The 21,937-nt window shown below is 39.0% G+C and overlaps 5 protein-coding genes across 5 annotated transcripts; 4 read left to right on the top strand and 1 right to left on the bottom strand.

The window, feature by feature from the left end:
- On the top strand, positions 394-4,430 carry LOC18793952 (lysine histidine transporter-like 8). The gene is made up of 5 exons (XM_007224485.2): positions 394-1,093; positions 1,229-1,362; positions 2,800-3,236; positions 3,324-3,455; positions 3,682-4,430. The coding sequence occupies exons 1-5, from the start codon at positions 801-803 to the stop codon at positions 4,162-4,164; spliced, it is 1,479 nt and encodes a 492-aa protein (XP_007224547.1). The 5' UTR covers positions 394-800; the 3' UTR covers positions 4,165-4,430.
- LOC18790956 lies at positions 4,501-6,126 on the bottom strand. The gene is made up of 2 exons (XM_007225879.2): positions 5,795-6,126; positions 4,501-4,915 (listed from the first exon to the last, which is right to left on the bottom strand). Exons 1-2 carry the CDS (start codon positions 5,905-5,907, stop codon positions 4,708-4,710), a joined length of 321 nt encoding a protein of 106 aa, XP_007225941.1. The 5' UTR covers positions 5,908-6,126; the 3' UTR covers positions 4,501-4,707.
- Positions 6,282-9,196, top strand: LOC18792298 (lysine-specific histone demethylase 1 homolog 1). Its single transcript, XM_007225207.2, has one exon. The coding sequence runs from the start codon at positions 6,346-6,348 to the stop codon at positions 8,785-8,787; it is 2,442 nt and encodes an 813-aa protein (XP_007225269.1). The 5' UTR covers positions 6,282-6,345; the 3' UTR covers positions 8,788-9,196.
- On the top strand, positions 13,708-15,129 carry LOC18791668 (phosphoprotein ECPP44). Its single transcript, XM_007225935.2, has 2 exons — positions 13,708-14,217; positions 14,435-15,129. The coding sequence occupies exons 1-2, from the start codon at positions 13,891-13,893 to the stop codon at positions 14,870-14,872; spliced, it is 765 nt and encodes a 254-aa protein (XP_007225997.1). The 5' UTR covers positions 13,708-13,890; the 3' UTR covers positions 14,873-15,129.
- On the top strand, positions 17,130-21,006 carry LOC18792353 (neutral ceramidase). Its single transcript, XM_020554852.1, has 8 exons — positions 17,130-17,695; positions 17,791-17,999; positions 18,095-18,379; positions 18,476-19,005; positions 19,104-19,229; positions 19,422-19,485; positions 19,910-20,079; positions 20,194-21,006. The coding sequence occupies exons 1-8, from the start codon at positions 17,358-17,360 to the stop codon at positions 20,743-20,745; spliced, it is 2,274 nt and encodes a 757-aa protein (XP_020410441.1). The 5' UTR covers positions 17,130-17,357; the 3' UTR covers positions 20,746-21,006.

A 21,937-nucleotide genomic window follows, 5' to 3' on the forward strand; every position in this document is an offset into this window, starting at 1 on the left:
TTAATAAACATTCCATTAGTGATTAGACTGAGCTTTCCATATCAATGGCATGGACCAAACAGGCAGGGTGGCAAATGCAATGTTCTTATTAGTTGAATAAGATGTGGTTGAAAGTCCCTCCTACCAATCCCAAACGGACAAGCCCGAAAAAGAAAAAGTGCCCAATAACACTTTGATGACTAGTAATGGGCTGTGACATCTCATCATCTTTATGGAAAAGAAATGCATAACACGTAGAGCAGGAGCAGCCAAACGTGGCTCAGTCAAAAGTAGCTTTCTACTTTCAATTCGATTAGCTAAGGGCTCATCACATTCACAAGCTTCCTTCCACATTCCACTCCATTAAATTATTAATTCACCTACTCACCATCCAGCCATCAATCCATATGAATCATTCATTATCCGCCCCAAAGTCTGGATAGAAATGTATAGGAATAGCCATTTTTGTTATTTTTGACTAATAATACAATAATATATAAAATATTTTTTTCACATATCATTGTGTTATTAACCGAAATAACAAAACAGTGTTATCTCTATTACATATAAGTATTTTTGCCAGGCCAGGGCCAGGGTCCCTTTCCTCCACCAACCCTCCAAAAAGATAGCTAAAAACCAAACAAGGAGAAAAAGCAAACCCTCACAATTCAAAGCCACCTTACTTAATCGCTTTATCACTTCTCTTTCTATGTATTCAACAAAAATTTTGGTCTTCTTCAGAAACCCTCCTCAACTCTCAACAAATTCATCAGTTTGAGAGAGAGAGAGAGAGAGAGAGAGAGATTGATTTGGGCGATGCGATGGGAGAGGTGGAGGAAGTAACGTTGAGCCCAAAAACCCCTGCAAAGAGCCCATTTGGTTCGCGTTTTATGGCGACTCCTCTAGCCAGCCCCAGGATGAAGAAGGCCGTTGCAAGCATGAGAGGCTACTTAGAAGAAGTTGGTCACTTGACAAAACTTGATCCTCAGGACGCCTGGCTTCCCATCACCGAGTCCAGAAATGGTAATGCCTTTTACTCCGCTTTTCACACGCTCAGTTCAGGCATCGGAATTCCATCCCTCCTTCTTCCCCTCTCTTTCACCGCTCTTGGTTTGTAAGTACTTTCTTAATTCTTCCTTTACGTTACTTATATATATTAGGGTACCTCGTTATGGCAACTTCACTGACGTGAAAATTACATCTTTTTTTTCTTTTTTCTTTTTTTCTGATGATGATATATCTAATGCAGGGCATGGGGAATTATATGTCTCTCACTGGCTTTCATATGGCAGCTCTATACTCTCTGGTTACTCATACAGCTGCATGAATCTGAGTCTGGAACGCGCTACAGCAGATACCTTCGCCTTTCCATGGCTGCTTTTGGTAATTCTATGCGGTCATTCACTCACTCACTGCTAATCTACGACCAATTATTATTAAACTTTGCAACGTCTTCACAGAGTCCCCACTTTCGAAATTAATAATAATTAAACAATAGTGAAGATTATTAATACTAAGGAAAAATCAATATGAAATTTTTAGGGTTCGCATGAGTCGCCACCTCCACAGGAAACAATATAAAATGTATACGGTTTCGTGATAATTAATTAGTATGATATTATTGGCTTTGAAGAATTATAACTATATACAATCTTTGCTTAATTATCCATCACTTTTACCTTTATTATTAGTTCCCTAATCGCTAGATAATGATTAAGCAAGTGACCGATGATGCATGCTACTAGCCCAGATCGATATGAGGCAAGAAATCTCAATCATTCAACTAACTAACTAACTAACTAACTAACTAACTATATATATACAGATAACTTTCATTGAGGAATCCCTCAAATTAGTTTATTTGAGGAACACCTCTTGTAGGGCCCATTCCGCATTGTATTTCAATGATCCAAATCTTCTATGTTTTAGATAATCATTCAAAATCATCTCTATAAAAAATCACTTGAATCCGATATCGTTTGCCCACTCGATTGTGTTATTGAAATTTAAGTACTTTCTTGAAACATCGTGTTCATGAATTTTGTAGGATATAATTAGATATCGAAACGGTTTCCGATTTGTCTAATTTTGGGCAAAGATGATCTATAAATGTAGACCTAAAAAATATATGGTTTGAATCATTGGAAAAAAAAAAATTCGTAGGGTACCCTAAAGGGTGTTGATTTGAGAGATCCCTCACCCTACGATTTTTTTTTTCAATGATCCAAACCGTTTATTTTTCAAGTCTTCATTCATAGATCATCCTTGCAAAAAATCAGACAAATTGAAAATCATTAAAACATCTAATTGAGACCTACCAAATCAATTAATAAGTTGCTTCAAGAAAGTATTTAAATTTTAATAATTTAATTGAACTGTAAAATAATATTGAATTTAAGTGATTTTTTATAGAGATGATCTTTGAATGAATATCTACAAAAGAGACGGTTTGAATTAATCAAATACAATTCAAAGTAAACTCTACAAAGATGTCTCTCAAATAAAAATTTATTTCATCTCTGTAATATATATATATATATATATATATATGAGGCGTAACAACCTTGCATGAATTTGAATTGCATATGGCAGTAAAATTAAGTCTGTGTGATATTGACCGGCGGTGGACCCTCTTTTGAATCTATGATATTATCTATTAGTCTTAAAAATAAATAATATTGGTTACTGAGAAAGTAAGTTGGCGTCTTTAGATTAAAAAAACAAGGAAAAAAATTCCTTGTAGCAACAAACTTGGCTAGCCTATTTAATTTTGAAAACTAATCAAGTGCACGCATGTGTGTTTGTATGTGTACGTTACAGGTGAGAAACTGGGGAAATTTCTTGCGCTGTTTCCAATCATGTACCTCTCAGGAGGCACGTGCGTAACCCTGATCATGATCGGCGGTGGGACCATGAAAATATTTTATGAAATCGTGTGCGGGGGTACAGGCGTAGTGAATCCACTGTCGACGATAGAGTGGTACTTGGTGTTCACGGGCTCAGCCATCCTTGTTGCTCAGCTTCCTAACCTCAACTCCATCGCTGGAATTTCCCTCATTGGGGCTCTCACCGCCGTGAGCTACTGCACGCTCATCTGGGTGGTTTCCATAAGCAAACATAGAGCACTGCCTGCTGTTTCCTATCAGCCGCCGGAACCAAAACCTAATGCAGCAGCAGCCACCGTTTTCAGTGTTTTAAATGCGCTTGGGATAATTACCTTCGCTTTCAGAGGCCACAATCTTGTGCTCGAAATACAGGTATCATTGAATTTAAGAAACAAACAATAGACGTAGTTATATATATATATATATATATATTATTATCGTTCGTTGACATGCATGCAGGGAACCATGCCTTCGAGCACCAAGAGCCCCTCGCGTTTGCCAATGTGGAATGGGGTGAAGTTCGCATATCTCATCATCGCACTGTGTTTGTTTCCCCTAGCAATTGCCAGCTACTGGGCTTATGGAAATTCGGTAAGAAACAACACAAACCCTTTTGGTTTCTCGGTCCAATATAATCTTTTTTTGACCGGGATTGATTATTTGGATAAATCGAGGTCACTAGGACAAATTATTAACGATTAATTTTATAGATGTAACAGTCGGGTTCTTTCTTTTTTGCAAAATTAAAAACATAAATATAAAAGCGATTATAAGTCCTGCTTCCCCAACCAACTAACGTATCGTAATTGTATGGCAGATACCTTCAAATGGAGGGATGCTAAATGCTTTGTACAAATTCCACAGTCATGACACATCAAAGTTTGTCCTCGGATTGACAAGCATGCTCGTTGTGGTGAACAGCCTGAGCTCGTTTCAAATATATGCAATGCCAGTCTTTGACAATCTGGAACTCAGATTTACTAGCTGCATGAACAAACCTTGTCCACGGTGGCTCCGCTCTGGCTTTAGGATCTTTTTCGGATGCTTTGCTTTTTTTATAGCGGTCGCACTACCATTCTTGCCCAGCTTGGCAGGATTGCTTGGAGGAATTGCCGTACCAATAACCTTGGCATATCCATGCTTCATGTGGATATTGATCAAGAAACCTTGTAAAAACAGCGCAATCTTTCACTGGCTACTCGGATCCTTGGGGATTGTCCTTAGCATTTCAATTGTCACTGGAGCAATTTGGAATATAGTGACCATAGGAATACAAGTCCACTTCTTCAAGCCTGAATAAGCAACTGCAGCAACAAGAGCACCACAAAGTCTAGAAATGATATGCTTGGCAACCAAATGCTATCAATCGGACCTCTTTCACTTGGTCCTGGTGATATTACCATTACCTTGTAAAGAAACAGACCCAACGCTGAATTTAGAATAGGAAAGCAACAACTTCAACAACTGTTTGGATATCTAAAATAATTGTACTTCATGCTGCATATCCACGCAGCAATAAAAACACTTTGAGCATGCATCTGAATGCCGCAACACTTTGTTTCTCAAGTCATTGAATTGTTTATAAGTAAAACAAACATCATCAATCATCAATGCCTCAGTCGTAATAGCCCCCCACTCACTAAATCTTCCTATCTTGATCAATGAACTTGCTGCCACTCGGATCAGCATCTTACAGAGTAATCACATCCGCTTTTTACTAATATTTCGAAGGTGTGATTACACATTCCAATAACAAAAAAGAGGATATAGACCAAATGCAATTGGCCAATAATTTTCAAGATTTACACCATAAGGTTGGGTAGTATGTGACCTTCATCTAGTATTACATAGATAAGGGAAGAAGCATCCTTCGTTTCTTTTTCCTCGCCAATCTCACTTGCTTGGTAATTTTTATGCACAAAAGCAAAAGCATTGCTATGCATAGTAAGAGAAAAGCAAGTTGCATATGCCTAAAATATAAAGAAACAGCTGAAAAAACCAAGAAAGCTAGGATTACCAGTTCCCATATTACAAAGAGCACAACATCCACCCTGCATCCACAAGTTGGGGAGAAAAAGGAATAATATTATCATCAACAATGGTATACCAAAAGGATTAAAAACAAGCACAAATGAGATAACTCAACCACAAAACTTCCACATGGTTAGCAATGGTATACATGGATAAAAAAGATACCTCAACCCCAGTTCAAACCAAGCTCTTTAAGTACAAAAGGCAAGAGTACGATCAAAGACAACATTTGTGCTCAAATGCAATGACTATCCAAGATAACCCTTTTCCTATTTGTTGGAAATTCGTTTAGAGAATGCAGACAACAATATGGGAAACTTTCCTCCCTAAAATGGATCAATCATCTGGATTTATATTATGTGCATCTAAAGAGGCACCTGAATCCTGATGGCAGACAGCCACTCCCAAGTTTGAAAAACAGGCAGGCACTATACCAACAGAAACTTTTGATCCTCATTATATTTTCCACTTCTATTTCAACTACCGTGATTCTATTCCTTATTTTCTACCATTAGCGTATTAGGAAAATAGATAACATAGCTTCTTCCAGACAATAATTATTTACCACAAAGGAAAATTTCACATAATTCCCAAGTGATTTTTTTTTTTTTTTTTTAAAGAAAAAGGAAAGAAATGAAAAAACTACAGACCTAGAACTATCAAATTATCCGAGCTTCAACGACAGGGACTTAGGTATCGAAGCTAAAGTTTAGCCTATAAAAGCTTGGCAATTATCAAAGCCAAAATAGATCAAAATCTGATCTAGCTCAAATTGGAGAAGCAAATTTAATGGAACGATAGGTTTCGAATCAAATTGTTAAGAATTTAGATCCCACAATCAGACAGCAAAGAAAATAAAAAATCAAAGGTTAAAGGAGAAACGGAAGGGGTGGGCAAACCTTGATAAAGTATGATTAGAGGTGGAGGAGAAGAAGGAGACGGAGGCCCAGTCATGCTTCGATCGAATCTGATACTCTCTCAACTGCTCTGCCAGATTCGATCGCGTTATCATCTCTCTCACTCAAGGTCAAGCCTGCAGCCCCTTCGCTTCCCTTCTATCTATTTATTTTTATCTCTACAGCAGCTCCCAGGTCCCTCCTCTTCAACAATGGATTTCAACGACCAACAACGAACGACGAACGACGAGTATTGGCTGGGCTTCGTTGCGTCTTCCCTTCCCGTCCCGTGGACCTCCCCTCTTTCCTTTAGTTTTTTCTTCCTTTTTGTTCCCTTTTTAAAATTCTCAATTAATTTAAAGATTTTTAAATTAAATTTAGGACGGCTTGGCTGGCTGGGCTGGCTCTTCATCCGGCCCATTTCTATTGCGTTTGGTTACAGATGGGCCTTTCTAAGTTACTTTCAAATTCGAAAAGCCCTAGAGATAGAAATTAGAATCGGCTTAAGTAGGACAGTCCATATCGGAGTGGAGCCGAATGAATGAGATACCCACATGGAAACAACGGACCCTTCCGATAATCTTCCTAACGACGTCGTCTTCGACGAGTCATCGCCGGAAACCGACCTAACACTCTCAGGCTCAACCCCTCCCGACAATCACCATTCCCAAAACCACTCGTCGGAAAACCCGTCCGCACCTCCCCGAACGACTCTTGATGCTCCGGTATCGGACTCTCAAGATGACTCGTCTGAGCCCATCCCCGAAGGCGAAGACTCCCTTCTTGATCAACAAGGCCTTCCAAACCCAGCCGAACCTGGTCCAGCCGAGCCCGGTCCGCCGGCCAAGAGACGTCGTCGCAGGAAGAAGTTCTTTACGGAGCTCAACAGCACTCCGTCGTTGGCTAAGAACCGCCGGACCGACCTCAACAAAGACGTTGACGTAGAAGCCCTAATCGCAATCTCAGTGGGATTTCCGGTCGACTCGCTCACGGAGGAGGAGATCGAGGCAAACGTGGTCCCTACCATTGGCGGCGTTGAGCAAGCCAACTATATCGTCGTGCGGAACCACATTTTGGCTCGGTGGAGGTCCAATGTCTCTTTCTGGTTGACCCGGGAGCTGGCGCTGGAGTCGATTCGCTTGGAGCACAAAGGCCTGGTCGACTCAGCTTACGACTTTCTGGTGGAGCACGGCTACATCAACTTTGGGCTTGCACCGGCGGTTAAAGAAGCCAAATTGAATTCCTTTGATGGGGTCGAGAGGGGCAATGTGGTCATTGTGGGGGCTGGTTTGGCCGGTTTGGTAGCGGCGAGGCAACTGGTGTTCTTGGGCTTCAAAGTTGTGGTCTTGGAAGGTAGGAACAGGCCTGGTGGGCGCGTGAAGACAAGGAAAATGAAAGGCGAGGGCGTGGAGGCTGCAGCGGATCTCGGTGGGAGTGTCCTCACCGGAATCAATGGAAACCCGTTAGGGGTTTTAGCTAGGCAACTGGGTTTGCCTCTTCATAAGGTGAGGGACATTTGCCCGCTCTATTTACCAGATGGGAAAGCAGTGAATTCTGAAATTGATTCTAGGATAGAGGCTTCTTTTAATAAGTTGTTAGATAGAGTGTGTAAGCTAAGGCACGCAATGATCGAGGAAGTTAAGTCCGTAGATGTTTCCTTAGGGACTGCACTCGAAGCTTTTCGACGTGCTTATAGTGTTGCCCAAGACCCGCAGGAGCGTATGCTCTTGGATTGGCATCTGGCTAACTTGGAATATGCAAATGCTTCCTTAATGTCCAATTTGTCCATGGCCTATTGGGATCAGGATGATCCCTATGAGATGGGTGGTGACCATTGTTTTATTCCGGGAGGCAATGAGACCTTCGTGCGATCCCTTTCAGAGGGCCTTCCAATCTTCTATGAAAGGACTGTGCAAAGTATTAGGTACGGCTCTGATGGGGTTTTGGTTTACGCAAATGGTCAGGAGTTTCGCGGGGACATGGTTCTTTGCACGGTCCCATTAGGTGTGCTTAAGAAGGGTTCCATTGAATTTGTCCCAGAGCTTCCACAAAGGAAGAAAGATGCAATTCAGAGTTTAGGATTTGGATTATTGAATAAGGTTGCCATACTATTCCCTTATAATTTTTGGGGTGGAGATATTGATACTTTTGGGCATTTGACTGAGGATCCGAGTATGAGAGGTGAGTTCTTTCTGTTTTATAGCTACTCTTCTGTATCAGGAGGGCCTCTTCTGGTTGCTCTTGTTGCTGGAGATGCTGCCATTAAGTTTGAGTTGATGTCTCCTGTGGAGTCTGTGAATAGGGTGTTGGAGATATTAAGGGGTATTTTCAACCCGAAAGGGATTGCTGTTCCAGACCCTATTCAGGCAGTGTGCACTAGGTGGGGGAAGGATGCCTTTGCATATGGTTCTTATTCATATGTTGCGGTAGGGTCTTCAGGAGATGATTATGATATTCTTGCAGAGAGCATTGGGGATGGGAGAGTGTTCTTTGCTGGAGAGGCCACTAACAAGCAGTATCCAGCAACAATGCATGGAGCCTTACTCAGTGGAATGAGAGAGGCTGCTAATATACTGAGAGTGGCGAAAAGGAGGTCAATTATCCCATCAGAAAAATTAAACAATGTTTATGGGGGGGAAAGCGACGATTTGAATAAATTATTTGACACCCCTGACCTAACATTTGGGAGCTTCTCTGTTTTGTTTGATCCCAGGTCAAATGAGGTTGATTCTAGTAACTCACTGTTGAGGGTGAAATTTGGAGGGAAATATTTGGACGTGGGATGTCTCAGTCTCTGTCTGTATGGCTTAATTTCAAGGAATCAAGCCATTAAGCTGAGTGAGGAAGAAGGTGAAGAGAACAGGATGAGAATGTTAAATCAGAAATTTGGGGTGAGGTTGGTTGGGAGGAAAGGTTTAAATGGTGCCGGGGAATCTCTAATCACCAACATTAGATCAGCAAAATCCAACCTAGAAGATGGAGGAATTCAAAGATGATACTTGTTTACCTGAACATTGAAAAGAAGATACATTTGTTAGCGGTATCAAGTATGAAAGCAGTACAGTAGGTATACGAACTGGATGGAATTCATGGTGAACTGATTTGGTAGCTGCTAGTAGAAGTCATTGTTCATGCCAAGAAGAGGAAGAGGTGTGATTCTGGTTGATGCTTGAGCAATTCAGCATTCTTAACCAATGCCTTATGCCTTGTGAGTTTGCTTGCCTAACTATTTATCTTGCAAGTGCAAAGCTGATTGTGAGTTAAAATATATTCATCCTCCCACATTGACTTTGTTGTACACCCTCATCATCAATTTAGTTAGTTGCACTATGATTTGAATTTTTTATTTTCTTTATCAATGTAGTTAGTTTGCGTTGCAGTATATATTGCTGATGTTGTCTTGTCTCTCTCTAATCCCCTGCTTGATCTTAACGGGCTAAGTACTTTGTCCAAGCCGACCCAACACACTGGATCGAACCGCTATTAAGGAACCCAACGCAACACACTGGATTGAACCGCTATTAAGGACCCCCTCATTATAAGTTATAACCCTTCATAATAGCCTCTCATTCGAGCCTCCTGTGACCTTGCGCCAAGAGAGAAGAGACGCGGAGTGGCGTGGACTTATTGGATCAGTTGACAGACCTCATGACTTTGACTAAAAATGTGAGCTTCTGGCCTAATAATAATAGTAGTGATTGAGCCAGGCCAAATTCCGAAGCCCAATCCAAAGTGTTTTTCTGGAGCCTTTTCCCGTCTTATCTTATATTTGCCATCATTTACTTATTTTTCAAATTCTCTCTTTTAAAATAATTGCCAAGTGGTAGTCCAGAAAATATTTTCCCTGATTTTTTTTTTAAAATTCTTGCGAGCAATCACATCACATAGCCTTTTTAAGTAATTACCTTCAACTAATTCGAAATTGAACTTTGAATACGCCTTGGTGGACAAGGTTGGCCTATGTGAGCGAGAATGATTCAATGAAATGGGGCCATGTAAAACCAACTTACCATTTAATAGTATCAGGCAGAAAAAAGGGTGCAGTTTTGCTCACCACTTTAACCTTAGGCGTACCCTCACCACCCCTCTCAAAAGTTGACACATGTCCATGGGTTTAACTATAGTTAATTCTTTATTTGTTATTTATTTGATGACATTATTATGAGAGAGAAACAATACTTCAATAAGATTTTTTTTGATTTACTCTTATTCTAACCTAGCAAACTTTTCACTTTTCTAAATTAATTAACAACCACCCAAATAAATAATTGGCAATTGACAGACTTCAATACTTTGAAGAACACGCCCAAATACTTTGAATCTCAATTGGCTTTATGTTAACTCCATTTTTGCTCACCACTTTGTTTTGTCTCATTTTGTTTACAAGAGACAGTTTTGACTGGCCTTTGTTTGAAACCTCTGTTTTGGTTGGAAGAGAAATCTGCAAAAGACGGTAACTTTTAGATGCTTCTTTTGAGTGCTCGGCTGATTTACTTTTACATATGATATTGGTTTTAGTTGCATTTGAGACCCTTATTTTTTGTTTCCTTAACGTTTCTACCAACATTGGACTCGAAAAGTGGAAAGTGTCAATTATTTATTTGGGTGGTTGTTAATTAATTTAGAAAAGTGGAAAGTTTGCCAGGTTAGAACAATAGTAGATCAGGAAAAATCTTATTGAAGTATTGTTTCTCTCTCATAATAATGTCATCAAATAAATAAAAAATAAAGAATTAACTATAATTAAACCCATGGATATGTGTCAACTTTTTGGAGGGATGGTGAAGGTACACCTAAGGTTAAAGTGGTGAGCAAAAATGCACTCCAGAAAAAATGACAGCCTAGCCGTTGGAGAGAAATTCTCAGGTAATGCGGATATTATTTTTTGTTATTTTCGGTTAATAACACAACGATGACATATGTCATTGTGTTATTGACCGAAAATAACAAAACAATGTTATCCCCGTTATATGTAAGTTTTTTTTTCAGCCATTGAGCTACCATTAGAGTTTTTATCAATAATAGCTAAAATTTATACCCCAATTTCATAAATGTCAGTTTTTATACAAATTTGTAAATATAACCAAAAAAACCCACTTAAATTAACACAAATTCCCTCAAAATTAAACCAAATAACAATGAACTTACAAACCAAATAACTCACAACTATGGTGTTGAATAAAATGCTTATGCCTGGTTGTATGTGATTTTTCCTTTTAATTTCAAACTATATTAATATAATAATATCTCCCTTGCACTCTCTTAAATTAAATAAAATGAATCTGCATTTGTATTCTTTTGGAACATAAAAACCTACAGAAGGCAAATATTATTGCGATTTTGCTGTGTTTCACTTGATATGGGTTATATTGTTTTTGATTGAATGTTTTTTATTCTTAGATAAGGAAAGTTTTAGATCTACAAAAGTCAAGCAAAAACAAAATGGGATTTTGATTTTCTTCATGGTCAATCTTTGAGGTTCTGGGCCAGTTTGGCATTGTTGTGCTGTGAAAATAATCGATATCTGATTTGCTGTGAGAGAAATCAACTGTAAGATAAAGCAATTTGGAGTTTGGTAAACTTTTTGTTAAAAGTGTTGTTAGTATTGATTCCCACATAATTAGAAAATGATTGTCGCATAATTATTAAAGTCAACGCCTCTTCGAAATTGATTCCTGCATAATCAGAAAATGAAAGCACCTCATTAGTTGTTTTCTCTTATAGCTTTCTCTCACAGCAATTTTTAACAATAAGTGATTTTCTCATAATTTACCAAACGAAATGGGCTTCCCAACATTTTGTTCAAAATCACTTATCACCCCAAATAAACAATGCCAAACGGGCACTCTATATTTGTATTTGCGGTGATGATTAAGAAACAGTAGAATTAGGACTTTAGTCTTCGTTTGTGGAGGAAAAAAAAATTATTCCTCTTTTAGTTTTGTTGTTTTAGTAATATAGATAATGTGAAGAGGTTGGTTTTATGGGTAATTACGTTTTAATTTTGAGGGTATTTATATCAATTTAAGTGGATTTTGATTATATTTGAAAGTTTTTATAAAAACTAATATTTTATGAAATTGTGGTGTAAATTTTGGCTATTATTGATAAAAGCTCCTACCATTGGGCTATAGTACACCATTATTATTCAAGTATTTTAAAAATCTTAGGCACTATTTGTGATAAAAGGAAAATGACCTATCAATTGTAGCTAGTCCAAAAGCTGATTAAAATTAAAGTTTTTCTATTTAAATCTCGCACTTCTCTTTGTTCACCACAATTTCTAATTTAAATGTTCACAATTTCTAAGAAAAGCCTATTATCTTCCCAAACTACCCGTAAGTACAAACCAGCAGAAAAATAAATAAATAACTCATCAACCTCACACCCCACACCCACATCCAATAGAATAATTTTGTTTATTATGTTCTATTCATAGGTGACATTTGGAATGTTGTGGGGTATTTTTGCTTTTCAAGTGTTGCATTAATTTGTTTGAGTTGACAACATGTTATTGGGTGTGGTATTAAGAAGACCGACCCATGACATCGGTTTATCCTTTCATTGAGCTTATGCAATGCCTCTTACTTTATGATAAATAATCTGTATTGGTAAAGTTCTTAATTATTATTATTGGTTTGGTGAGTATATGAAGTTGAAAACAAATCGGATCCCATCTCAGAATAAGAGTATCAAATGCAAATCTAAAATGTAATTAAGTTGGGTTTGGTTTGGAACGTAAACATATAAGTGTAATTATGTACGAATCTTTTTTTATGAGAGTATAGTAGGTTTTTTGTATTAAAATAGAAGAATAATTTGGTAATAGTATGTAGAAGAGTTTGTATTTTTTTTAAACTTAATATGAAGAGTGTGTGGAATGTTTTACGTGTGTATAGATGTACTAGGATTAAGTATTAAGTTAAATGATCTTTTTTTATCTTTTTATATAATAATAAAATTTAATAATTTAAGTATTAGAACGAAGAAAGAAAAGTATGATGTAAACAATAGAATAACTCTTAAAATAATTAATGATTATTATAGTGATTGATTGAATTCTAGGGGCTGAAACCAAAACGAAAACGGTACGGCGCTTGTGCGATTTTTCGAGAGTTGTGGCAAGTAGCAACACCAAGGCACTCCCAGCCCAGCCCAGCCCATCTTGTTCCAATAGACTATAATATAAATATGCTGTACCCTACCCAAAGTGGACCCAACTAAACGATTGCTAATTTGCTATGTGCTGCTGGCAACATAACAACCGTCCATCCATCATAGTTCAAACTGAGGAAAATGAAAAATGGCCCACCATGAAAGCTTACCGTGCACCTACCCACAACTACAAGTGGCAAATCTCGAAGACACCCCACCTCCCTCTCCTCTTTCCAACGTAAACTGGCTGCCACGTGGGCCATTTCATCACACCGACCTTCTCACATTTATCCAATCAAGGCCGACACTAGAGGGGTCCCACAATTACAGCCCTCCCACGTTCATCCGACACGTTGCAGCCATTTATTGGTGTATCGTCTCAGCACTAGCACACTACGACTGTACACCGTGTCTTTGTCCTCTCTCTACTGGCATGGCATCTTTTCTACTTTCTTCTTTGGCCTTTTGACTGTTTGGTTTGGTTTTGCTTATTGCTTTGCGTACGAAACAAGCACAACTCGCTGCTGGCAACTGGCACACTTACTGTAGAGACATGTGTCGGAAAGATACAGCGAGTGGAAAGCGATTGTGAAATGTTGTGTGGGTACAAATGCTTTTCGATTGATTATGATTGAAAGCACCACGTCGGTCGGTTGGACGAAGAAAAAGGTAAATGGTACAGGATTTGGTGTAACTTATCAAAAGGAAAAAAAAATGGTTATAGAGGATTAGGATTTGGGCAGCTACAGCCAACAGCTCATCTAAGTGTTAATTATAATAAGTGGTTTTAACTTAATCGCGTCATATCCGCGTTGGGTGCTACTATAAAAGCTCACACCCTCCTCCATAAACGAAGAACATCAAAGCATTTTATAATTCACTTCCTTGCTTATTTATTTCATCATCGTCATTAAAAACATATATACATAAATATACAGATAAGTATGGCAGAGGAGTACAACAAAAGCCAAGATCGTGGCTATGAAGGGAAGGCTGGTGAATATGAGGAGGGATCAGGCGCGCGCGCAGCTGAATGTGGTGAGATCAAGGATCGGGGCTTGTTTGATTTCCTGGGGAAGAAAGAGGCGGAGAAGCCTCAGGAGGAGGTGATCGTCACTGAGTTTGAGAAGGTCAAAGTGTCTGATCACGAGGCACCTCATCCTCATCATCATGAACCAGAGTCATACAAAGTAGAACAAGAGGAGGATAAGGAGAAGAAGCACGGTAGTCTTTTGGAGAAGCTTCACCGATCCGACAGCAGCTCTAGCTCTGTAAGTTTTTTTACTCGATCATTAACTTATATTATGTACATGTGTGTATAGTTGTTTGCAAGATGTTCCATTCCATGTGGCATTCATGATTTGGCAGATTATCTCCTTCTGCATATGCCACCTGTATCGCCTTTTCTAGATAGATAGATAGTAACCTAATTAATTATATAATTAAAGTTTTTTGAACTGGTTGAAATATTATCTAATGAATATGCAGTCGAGCGATGAAGAGGAAGGTGAAGGAGGAGAGAAAAAGAAGAAGAAGAAAGAAAAGAAGGGATTGAAGGAGAAGATCTGTGGTGATCATGATCAGAAGGTGGAGGACACAGCCGTCCCAGTGGAGAAGATCTACGAGGAGCCAACTCATGAAGAAAAGAAAGAGGAAGAGAAGAAGGGTTTCCTTGAGAAAATAAAGGAAAAGCTACCAGGGCAGCAGAAGAAGCCAGAAGAGATTCCAGCTTCGTATGATGATCAGCAGTGTCATGCTCAGCATGCTGAGCCCGCTGAGCCTGCAGGTGTAGGTTGCGAGCCCAAGGAGAAGAAGGGTATCTTGGAGAAGATCAAGGAAAAGATTCCTGGTTACCACCCTAAGACGGAGGAAGAGAAGGAGGCCATCAAGGAGAAGGAGAAGGAAAAGGAAACGTCTTCCTATTAAATTTATGAAGAAAAACCACTTATACAAACCTGTGTTTATGTGATTGTGTGTGGCTTTTTCTGATGAGTGGTTTATTTGCTTTTCTTCTTTTGAGTTTGAGAGACAAGTAAGTATGTGTTATATGTGCTTATTGTTTTCATGTTTGTTTAGGACTTCCAAGTCCACGCTACTGTAGCTGCCATTTCCATTTGCTTCTTTAATTTCTATGTGATATTTAAACATTGTTCATTAATAATAATTGCTTCTTCCTTTGTACCTATTTTTTTCATATATATATATATATAATGAATATAAATGTGGATCATTTTAAGAGTGAAATATGTATTGATGCGACTCAAGAAGATGTATACTTCACTGAACCAACATTTTCCTAATAATTAGAAAGATAATGTATTCAATGTTGTGTGTGAAGCTTAAGAGTAACATAAGTTGTGGAGTCACAAAAAGCGGTGCTTTTATTAAAGACCGTAAGAGTATGCAGCGGAAAGAATCACAACCTCTTTTGTTTTTATTTTCTTATTTACTTTTAAAGGCATGGATGAATGATCCCACAAAATAGGGAAAGATTCATGGTTTTACTCTTTAGCTTTGTTTGTTGTGGTAGGGCTGCACAGTCATAATAGGCTTTGCTTTTTATTACTACATTCAATTTGACCAAAATATCAAGATGATGACCGTTGGGAAAATGATCCGTTCGATTCGAGCCTTATTTGTCCCTGCAACCTTTAGAAACTTGGGATACGTTTCGTGGGATGATCACTGAATGCATTTGTGTCCAGAATGTCTATGAAATCAATTAATTTATATTATAGTTTGCACGTCACTGCAAGACCTGAACGTTTCATAGGGAAAAAATCCACACCCAAAAAAAGAAAAGAAGCGTCTCCATGAAGGATGAAGCCCGCAATCATAGGCACTGAACAAAAGGAGTAGTGACCGAAACAATCTCATAGATGACAGTATTGGTGTGGTGGTCTAGTCCGTGACAAGCTTTTTGACGATGAACATTACGATTAGAGATGAACCGTGATAATGGGATTTCATACACACCACCAATATAATATGTAGGTTTGAATCTAAGATGACTCGTCCGTAAATCAATGTATTTTTCTATTAGACTAGACTCATCGGCAAAACTACAGCCACGACTGTGGTGGGCCGTAGCCTAGGAAAGCTTTGAAGAAAAAAATATTACCTATATCTATATGGCCCACCAAGTTTGCTGGCTTTTGCTTTGATCTAATCCTCCAATCAAATTGAGCGAATCATGCAATTGCTTAGTAGCCTTGGTTTTGTTTTGTTTTTTCCCCTCGAAGCATGCAACCTTTTGCTTTTTTTTTGTTGGCAAAGTCAATAATCGTTTTTTCCACCAAAATAAAAGGGAAAGCTTCTTAATATTGTACTCAATAAAAACTCTCACAAGTCTTTTAACCCATAATTACAGATGACAGTAGGTAATTAATACTCATAAGTGGGAGGATATTTTCAAAAATGAAACAGTAACCTAATTATATTCTTCTTGTGAAACTTAATTATTTGTATTTTTTTAACTTTGCATTTGTCTTGGTTGATGCCAGGAAACAAGAAACGTGAATAAGTATACTTTCAATTATATTGTTGAACACATGAATTTTGATAATGTGTCTTTTTTGGTTACATTTAATATGTATTTGCCTTATAAAGTTTATTGAAAATTAGTCAATAAAAAAAAAATATATCATTAGAGTTTAAACTAAAAATTTTAACTAACCCACCCATCAAAAATTTATGGTTCCATCCTTGACTAGACCCCATTTACAAACATTATCATATCTTAAAATCCCTAAATTTAATAATTTTGTTGAATGCTTAGACTTCACAACTAATTACCACGAATGAAATTTATCCTTTTATTTTCTATTTTTTTTATAGAATATAAAATGACGGACACATATGATTGCCTACCAAGGGAAAGTTATGGTAAGCACCATTTGTTGATGCACACTCATTTGGGTGAGTGGCTGTGGGGACAGATTCAAATATCCATTATACATGGCATGGTCGACTCACTTTCATGTGGCTTAGAGATTCACCATATAAGTTAATTAGTGCAGAAGCATGCAATAGCAACAGGGTGTTAATAAAAATTTCCACGCAACCAAATCAGATATCATATATGTGCTTAAATGGCGGCTAAAGGCACCCAAAGCCCACAAAAATGGACAAGACCAAACCTTGTCCATCTCATCTCTCTTGCATGCGGCTGAGCAACCAAGAAGAGATGCTCTTGTGCCAACTTGGACTCCAAAAACTATAAACTACCACCCACTTTTGTTTTGGGTTGAATGAAACAAGCCAGCCATGGAAGTGATCACTACATACTAAGAGAAGAGAATTCAGCGCCCAACAAAAATAAATATATAAATTCTACACTGTATCGACCAAGCTTCATATATATAAGATATATATACAGCTCTATGGTCATCAGTTTAATTTGAGATCAAACATGAAGACGAGAAGCAAAATTCAAGAGCAGCACTCGTCTCTTTTTTCATCACTTATTATTATGATTATTGTGGGTATAGGTGTAATTAGGAGATGCAATGGCGAAGGGTATTTGATTGGAGTGGGAAGCTATGACATGACTGGGCCAGCAGCCGAGGTGAACATGATGGGTTATGCCAACATGGACCAGTCGACTGCCGGTGTACATTTCCGACTCAGGGCAAGGACCTTCATCGTCGCCGAGAGTTCCCAAGGTCCAAGGTTTGCCTTTGTTAATCTTGACGCCGGGATGGCTTCACAACTCGTTAACATTAAAGTGCTGGACAAACTCAAATCAAGGTGTATATACTACAGTATACTTTCAGCTACTTATTAGTCACGTATGTTGATATTAATTAATGTTCCCATTTATTTATATAAATTTGATTTGGAAGGTTTGGAGATTTGTATACGGAAGAAAATGTGGCGATTAGTGGGATTCACACTCACGCTGGACCAGGGGGTTATCTGCAGTATCTGGTTTACTCTATAACATCTTTGGGGTTTGTCCAACAATCCTTCGATGCCATTGTGAATGCAATTGAGCAGAGCATTGTTCAGGCTCATCACAACCTCAAGCCTGGTTCTGTTTTCATCAACGAAGGTGACCACCATTGAACCCCCCACCCCCCACACCAAGTCAAGTTTTACTCTCCTTTTTTTTTTTTCTGAATTGAGTTGATTTTTATGGGTTTACAGGGGATGTGGTAAACGCGGGAATAAACAGGAGCCCAAGTGCTTATCTGCTAAACCCGGCGGAGGAGAGAGCCAGGTATCCAAGCAACGTTGACACCCTCATGACTCTGTTGAAGTTTGTGGATGATGCAAGCGGGAAGAGCGTTGGAGCTTTCAGCTGGTTTGCCACCCACGGAACCTCCATGAGCAAAAACAACCTCCTCATCAGTGGAGACAACAAAGGTGCCGCTGCTCGATTCTTCGAGGACTGGTTCTCCTCCTCTTCCTCCTCGTCTACCACATCAGCTGGTAATTACTATGTATTATTATTGTTAGTAAATCAGTAGCCTTGTAATTATATAAGCTGTATATATGACTCATGAGTGTATCCATTAATTAATGCAGATAGTAGCGCGTCACTATTATCACTAATAAAGAAGGCGCAAAGCATGAAAGCCACAGGAGGAAAGCTCTGCGGTAAAACAAGCAGCCGAGAGTCTAAGGTGAGGAAGAACAACGGGTCGCTGTTCGTGGGAGCTTTTTGCCAATCAAATGTTGGGGATGTGACCCCAAATGTGCTTGGAGCTTTTTGCGCCGATTCTGGAAGACCCTGCGACTTCAATCACTCCTCTTGTCATGGGAACGACCTGCTTTGCCTGGGGCGTGGACCTGGCTACCCAGATGAAATACTCAGCACCAAAATTATAGGGGAGAGACAATTTCAAAAGGCCGCTCATCTATTCACGACGGCTACACAGCAACTCACCGGGACTATTGACTATCGCCACGTGTACCTCAACTTCACCGATATTGAGGTTGAATTATTAGATGGAAACAAGAAAGTTAAAACATGCCCCGCTGCGCTCGGTCCTGGTTTTGCCGCCGGGACTACAGATGGACCCGGTGCCTTCGGCTTCCAGCAAGGCGATACAAAGGTCAGCAGCAGCAGCAGCAACAGCACTTTGGCCTAAACCACTTTACTTTACGGTCTTGTCTTGTATTGCTACATCTTAACCAATCCTCTGTTTTTCAGATCAATAAGTTGTGGAGAAAACTGAGGGATGCTTTAAAAAAACCTACCCCATATCAAGTCGACTGCCAAAAGCCCAAGACAGTTCTGCTCGACACTGGCGAAATGTTTGTACCTTATGCGTGGGCGGTAAGACAGGACTTTTGCCTGTTACTTGCGTTGTTGGGGGAAAACCAATTGGATTTTCTTTGCAGACATAATATTCATTTATTTAGAATTACAACTACTTACTTAGAAACTAGGGATTAATATTAATATTGTAGCATTAGCATAGCAGGCAGGCTGAGAAACATTCTCTAATTACGGTTCAAATGCATGCAGCCTGCAATCCTTCCTATTCAAATGCTCAGGTTGGGGAAGCTGATCATACTTTCGGTCCCAGGAGGTTAGTACTCTTTCACTTTAATTAATTTCACAACCCACTACAACTTCAGACCTGTCTGTCTTAATCGCATGTGCGCTATTCATTGCTCAGTGCGACCACTGCTTCCCATAACTAGTAATTCTTTGTGTCTTGGCTCGGCAAAAGAGCCGACATTAACCAAGATAACAAGACCGTTTTCTCCAAATAACTATACCATTCAAGGAAACCTCAACCCCACCCCATTTACCGAGCTCAGCATCTAGTTCCTATGAACTTGTCTTGATAGGGCAGGACAGCACACTCAGTCCAACAGACTTAGGCAGCCTCGTCCCAACAATACTGACAATCCCTTACAATTTACTCCACAAATCAATCTAAAACCTAGAACCTAAGACCCCTCACACGTGACACATGTCAGCAAGCTCTAAGCTACTGAACCTTGCAGAATTCACCACAATGGCGGGCCGGCGGCTAAGGGAAGCAGTCAAGGAGACATTGATAAGTAACAGCAATGGTGAATTTGATGACGAAACCCACATTGTAATAGCAGGCCTCACAAATACTTATTCCCAATACATTGCAACTTTTGAGGAATACGCGCAACAGCGATATGAGGTACATACTCATCTGTTTAATGAATTTCGCCAAATGGATCCAGGGGAAACAATAACTTAACTTTGCAGTGATCGCAATCCTACATTAATTCTCAATGCATAATGGAATCTGCAGGCTGCTTCCACTCTCTATGGTCCTCACACGTTATCAGCATACATCCAAGAATTTGAGAAATTAGCCAAAGCAATGGCAAAGGGAGAACAAATCACTAAAGGTCCCTCACCACCAGATCTTTCCTCTGTGCAACTCAGACTTTTACTTGAACCTACTGGAGACTTACCTCCCCCACATACAAACTTTGGAGATATGAAACAAGATATAATTATACCAAAAAGTGGCTCATTCAAAAAGGGAGATAGACCAATTGCCACATTTTGGAGTGCAAATCCAAGATATGACCTATTGACAGAAGGCACATTTGCAGTGGTAGAGCTGCTTCAAGGAAAACATTGGGTTCCGGTTTACGATGATGATGATTTCTGCCTGTTTTTCAAGTGGAAAGTAGACAACATTACCTTATATGGCACAGCAACCATAGAATGGGAAATACCAAGGGATGCAGATTCGGGGGTGTACAGGCTAAGGCATTTTGGTTCATCAAAGAAAACCAAGGACTCCCCCAATATCTACTTCACTGGCGCATCTAGTGGATTTGCAGTGTCCTAAATATCTATTTAATATTTTCTTCCCTTCCTGAGGCCAGATAAATCTACATAAATAAGACAATACTAAATTGTTATGGGCAGGCATCAATTTTCTAGTTGATTATTCAGGATACAAAATCCTCAATAATATTAACACCTGGAATTTCTTACTTGTGGTTTTGTACAAGGTTTGAGTCCTGCTGAAATGGCCCAATATTTTTTTTAGTGTAATGTACTGTGAAAAAGAAAAACACAAAAGAGGAGCTTCTCTTGGAGGATTAACAAGATAAACAATACAGGAAAGAGGCATGGACTAACAACATTCAAGGATTCTCAGCATTGCCGATTAACATCTCTAACTAATCAACTCATATGCTGGCTGTAGAATGTAATAATATAAACAAGGCAGAATGCCCAATTTGCATTAGTACTCGTCTTTTATTCTAGGCAAGTACTACTACTAAGAAATCAGAATTGTAACTACTAAGAAGAATACCTGCATGACCATTTGCAGAAGATGCATGCAAGTAATTGAGCTTGAAATCCACCCACTGTTACACATAAATCTAGCATGGCCTGGAGGATTCGTATACTTTGATCCAATACTGACTTCAAGTCTGTGATGTGTTATCACTGATTGGTAATTCGAACTGCAAGAAATGTGCCTGAATGCAGATTTCATGCATGGTAAGAGAATAAAACAATGAGACGAGAGAACTAAAAAGGAAAATGGCATGAAGTTTGTATTTGAAAAACATATAGTTGAAGACAACTCTAACCTGAAATAGCAGATTGGCTTTGACATGTCTCTACAAAAAAAAGTGGCAACAGTCACCATTATTTGGTGACATCTGCTGGGGTAACTAAACTTATTCGATGTAGAACTTTTTGTTGTCTTTGTGGTATGCAAAGAAAAACATATTCTTGTTAACAAATTTGTATGGAGGAAGAACGATTCCATATGACTGCGACATAATATATGTTTTATATGCCCTTTCTTAATAAATAGGACTGACTGATACCACTTCGGTCACAAGCTAGTTGTATAGGTCAAGTGTTAATTGTCTCCATTTTCAGAATCCACGGTTAATGGATCTAGTCACTCAAGTGTGTGCCTCATTATGAATCCATAAAATAAAATAAAAAAGCCAAGTACCCAAGTAAGAGACACCATAGAGTAATTACCTCGTTATGCCGCACAGGAAGTTCATTAT

Source organism: Prunus persica, chromosome G1 (assembly GCF_000346465.2).
Source record: "Prunus persica cultivar Lovell chromosome G1, Prunus_persica_NCBIv2, whole genome shotgun sequence".
Classification (NCBI taxonomy): Eukaryota; Viridiplantae; Streptophyta; class Magnoliopsida; order Rosales; family Rosaceae; genus Prunus; species Prunus persica.